The 4,811-nt window shown below is 39.2% G+C and overlaps 1 protein-coding gene and 1 non-coding gene across 2 annotated transcripts in view; both read right to left on the bottom strand.

Annotated features, from left to right (window-relative positions):
* LOC136853676 (protein charybde-like) overlaps nt 1-2,096 on the bottom strand; it is a 40,287-nt gene extending 38,191 nt beyond the window's left edge. The window contains exon 1 of the mRNA XM_067129612.1: nt 1,174-2,096. Coding sequence (XP_066985713.1) covers nt 1,174-1,240 — 67 coding nt within the window. The 5' untranslated portion in view covers nt 1,241-2,096. The remainder of the gene's footprint in view (nt 1-1,173) is intronic.
* Nucleotides 2,097-3,956: 1,860 nt separating this feature from the next.
* Nucleotides 3,957-4,028, bottom strand: TRNAQ-CUG (transfer RNA glutamine (anticodon CUG)). The gene has a single exon. It is a non-coding gene; the product is annotated as a tRNA-Gln (tRNA).
* Nucleotides 4,029-4,811: the final 783 nt, after the last annotated feature.

The following is a 4,811-nucleotide window of genomic DNA, read 5'->3' as shown; positions in this document are numbered from 1 at the left end:
TGAAAAGGATAGTGTTAATTAAAGGGTGGATCAGAGTGCTTTGAGATGGTTTGAACATGTGAAACGAATGGAAGATAATAGGATGATGAAAAGAAGGTATAACTGAAAGTGTTAGGGTGGATGAGGAGAGGAGGACGTAGAAAGTAGTGAATAGTCGGGGAGAAAGGGGTATTTGGTAAGGACCTTAACATCACATTATTTTGTGTACATTGTAGAGGTGAATGGTGCTCTGTGTTTAGGGAGTTTGATGTTCTGCTGATGAGACTTTTGGGGAGGTGTATGAAGATGTTATTTCTGTAGAAGGTTATATATATATATATATATATATATATATATATATATATATATATATATATATATATATATATCCTTTAAGATGCTATGGAGGAAGATCTAGCCACTCTCGATACTGTGGATCGTGCAAAAATGATCAAATGGCCTGAGCTGCAGAGCTAAATATTTGATTGTGTGTGTGTTTGTTTGTTTGGTACGAAGTGCTGATCTTGCATAAATAAGGTCCCTGGCTCGTGCGTGGGTTGACGCCCACCATTATAGTAGATTAATATAATATGATGATGAAGACCGCTCCATTATAACTTTTAGATGTTGGTGTCATTTGCCAGGATATAGTAATTTGCTTTTATACCGTTAAAAGACTCTGTAATCTACTCGCTTCAGATTGTCAGGGGTTTGAATAGATAAAAAAGGGAGTTTTGCCTTGGTAATATGGTTTCAAGTGTAATTAGTTTACACACACCAGCGTACATAGTGTATGTATGTTTATTTGTATCTATTTATGTATACTATATACAGTATATGTATATATATACAGTATATGTATATATATATATACAGTATATGTATTTGCGTATGTGTTTGTATATATATATATATATATATATATATATATATATATATATATATAATATATATATATATATATATATATATATATATATATATATATATATATATAAATTTATATATATATATATCAACCTTCATGTATTCAGCAAAAAAATCTAAGCGTGCAACAACCGTCGTTTAACACCCAGAATTAAACAAAACAAAAACAAGGACACGTCTCTGTACATTTATTCATGAGAAAAAGAAAAAAAAGCTCGTTTACAAAAGCGGTTAGTTTGTCAGCATGAGATTAGAATTTCAACTCACCATCCATACTGTCCAGAGGCCCAAGGATTTCGTATAGATTCGGTCTCATGATTTCTACTCGATCCATCCCGCGAAGCTCCTGTTGTTAATTCCAACTTCTTCTGGGAAGTTCCGACGCTGTTTTCTTTTGTCAGTGAAGTTTGTTAACAAAGGACTTCTCGACAGAACTTCGACTGAAGAAGAGTCAGGTAACGGTTGTCGCCTTCCCTTTTTTGATCGTCGGCGAAGACAATAAAAAAGTGAAAGGATTTTGAGATCAAACTCTGGACGTCTTATGTCGATTAGGTTTGCGTCGACCTCGTCGATGATTCGTGAGGATGCGTCTTGGAAAGCGGCTTGGTTTTAATGTACGTTCGCGCTTTCGTTAAGAATGTATATATATATAAAGTTCAGTGGAGTTGACAAATGACTCAAGACATCCAGAAGACTGGAGTGTCCCCCGCGAACACCAGTAGCACTAAAGACAACTTTCACTTCTTAAAATAGTTCCGGAAGAAGAAGAACAACAACAGCAGAGCATCTGAAAGTAAAAAAAAGCTGTTCTGTCGGTGTTGCGAAGACAATAGACCGAGTGCGTGAATGAGTGGCAGCAGTAGCAGCGGCAACAATAAGAGAGTCTCTCGTATTGGCAATCTCCCGCGCCACCCTTTCGTGACCAGGGCTCGGGGGACACTGTCGCACTTGAGCATATCGCGGGGCGATATCGGTTTGGCCTTGCATTGGCTGCTGCCAACTATAGAGGTTGCTAGCTAACAGATGGGGGAGATCGACGAGGGTGGGGTGGGCTCTCTGAAAACCCTCCTCCTCTTCTTTTTTTTTTTTTTTAAAGGGAACTCGTGTAAACCAACGGGAACTGTGACTTCATCACTGGGTTTGGCGTTGCCGGGGACATGCAGATTACGTTCTGGTAACGTATGATGAAAGAATGATGAATGCACCTGCGAGAGAGGAAATGATCTAGACTGCCTCGTTTGCCTGTGATGAGTTAATAATACTAATAACGATAGTGGAGGAGTGTGTGTGTGTGTCAGAATAATCTGTGAGCTTTTATTTTTCGCTTAAGAATAGTTAGACGAGATCTATTGAAAATGTTAATGCAGATAATATATAAATCATAGGGCGATGCTGATGTTTCACTGTATGTTGCATAAATTTCAAGTTTGTCTTGTTAAAAGGAATTGGCCTATTGATTAGTTGTGCTGAAAGATCCCCGAGACTGTAATTATAGACTTTTGAATTTGACTGACGGGTGGTGGCATGTTAAAGATTATATCAAGTGTCACCACTAACATCATTTACATGAAATTAATAAGGCAGTTGATTTATTGATTTAGTTCTTAATTATAATTGAAGTTCTCCATATTTCTTAAGTTTCGGGTAGAATAGATTCAGCCGTCCAACCGAGTGATAAGAGGACAGTAGTGGAAAAAGTAGAGGAGATGAAGAGAGAATGAAGTACAGGAGAAAAGCAAGACCGATCCACTTTGTTCCTTGATGGTCAATAAATGCCCATTTAGTACTATTTTAGGATATATGATTATATTTCTTTTTCATGTATTCCTTCGGATAGTATTACGGTCGTAATAGACACTATGACGTGACCGTAATTAATCGTCATAACTCATAACAAGAAATATTTTAGAACAGAGATAATCTTAGGACCCCATTGTAATGATCAGTGTGTTATGAAATTTATTGATGATAGCTTTTGCTACCAAACGAGAAGACTTCTCTTCCCCGTAGGGGATTAGTGCCGTCAGTGCACCTCATGCGGTGCACTGTAAGCTTTACTTGAGGTTCTTTGCAGCTTGCCTTCCGCCCCTAGTTGCAACCCATTTCGTTTCTTTTACTGTACCTCCTTTCATATTCTCTTTCTTCCATCTTACTTTCCTCAACCCTCTCCCAGCAGTTGATTCATAGTGCAAGGTTTTCATCCCGTTACACCTTTGTAACCTTTTACCGTCAATTTCTGTTTCCGCGCTGAATGACCTCATAGGTCCCAGTGCCTGGCCTTTGGCCTAAATTTTGTAACTTTCCCACAGCATATGAGAGGAAAAATAAGGAATATTGCTAAAGCTTTGGAGAAGCCGATTTAACAGTTTTTCCACCAACAGTAAAAGTTTCTCAGTGAGATGAGACCTTCACGAGAGAGATGTAAAATGGAATGGAATGGAATATAGAGTTTAGACCAAAGGCCAAGCACTGGGACCTAGGAGGTCATTCAGCGCTGGAAAAGAGGGTGAGAGTAGGTAGGTTTGAAAGGTGTATCAGGAGGAAAACCTCAAAGCAGTTGCACTCTGAAGTAATTGTTAGGAGAGGGTGGATAGCAAGATGGGAGAAAGATAATGTGAACGGAGGTGCAGTAAAAGGAATGAAAGAGGTTGCAGCTAGGGACCTAAGGAAGGGGTGCTACAAAGAACCTTTAGTGGTAATGCCTACAGTGTACCCCGTGAGGTGCACTGACGGCGCTACCCCCCCCCCCCCACGGGGCTAGAGAGAGAGAGAGGTAAAGGATTCAAAGTAAATAGACGGCATCGCGTGACTCCTGGATCCTGTGTGTGTGTGTGTGTGTGTGTGTGTGTGTTCCGCGCGCTCTGACGTTCATACCGAGATTGGTTGCGCTCAGACGTGTATACCGATATATGGTAGGGACAAAATATTATAACGGCATACCTGTTTATGCCAAGGACACGTGCAAATCACTGAAAACTTGACGTCATTCAATCATAATTGAGTAAATTGTGTAGCCGTTCGCGAACGTCCGTTATAAAAAGGGATCGCCGAGGTCCCACCGAGACTCGAACTCGGATTGTTGGATTCAGAGTCCAAAGTGCTAACCATTACACCATGGGACCGGTGCTGCGAGGAGTAAGCGCGCCAACAATAATACTCGCTCAAGATGCTTCCTCGGCACTGCTGTTGAACGGCTTTTTCGATTCAATTACGAAAGCATAGCTTATTTTAGTTTTGTTACTAGATAATTACTAATGTATAGATTAATTAGACCGCCAGTTGATGGACAATACTTTGAAGACCGATGTTTCTGTTCAGGTAAACTAAACAATATGCTTATAGATCTGAACTAATTTAAGCCTATAAAACATTATCGATCGCCTTAGTTTTGCTATTAGGTGCTAGTGATAAATAGATCAGCTAATACTGCCAGATGATGGATAATATTTTGAAGACCGGTGTTTCTGTTCAAGTAAACCAAATGATATTATGTTTATAGATCTAAACTGAGTTGGGCCTGTAAAATATTATTGCTGAAAACATTTTAAAGACCGATGTTTCTGTTTCACCGAACTAAAAATGTTTATAGATCCGAACGAAGTTAGACCTACAACCGTAAAACAATTTGAATCTGATAAGCGCAGAATGTTTTTCTTAATATTGAAATAATTCTTACTTATTTTTTAATGGTATTATCTGAACTTTCCTCTGTAGGGGGTTAGTGCCGTCAGTAAATCTTTGCAGCGTGCCTTCGGCCCTTAGCTGAAACCCCTTTCGTTCCTTTTACTGTACCTCCTTTCATATTCTCTTTCTTCCATCTTACTCTCCACCCTCTCTTAACAATTGATTCATAGTGCAGCTGCGAGGTTTTCCTCTTGTCATACCTTTTACTGTCAATTTCATAG

This window comes from Macrobrachium rosenbergii, chromosome 27, assembly GCF_040412425.1.
Source record: "Macrobrachium rosenbergii isolate ZJJX-2024 chromosome 27, ASM4041242v1, whole genome shotgun sequence".
In the NCBI taxonomy this organism is placed as follows: domain Eukaryota; kingdom Metazoa; phylum Arthropoda; class Malacostraca; order Decapoda; family Palaemonidae; genus Macrobrachium; species Macrobrachium rosenbergii.
This window is presented reverse-complemented; position numbering and strand designations above follow the sequence as displayed.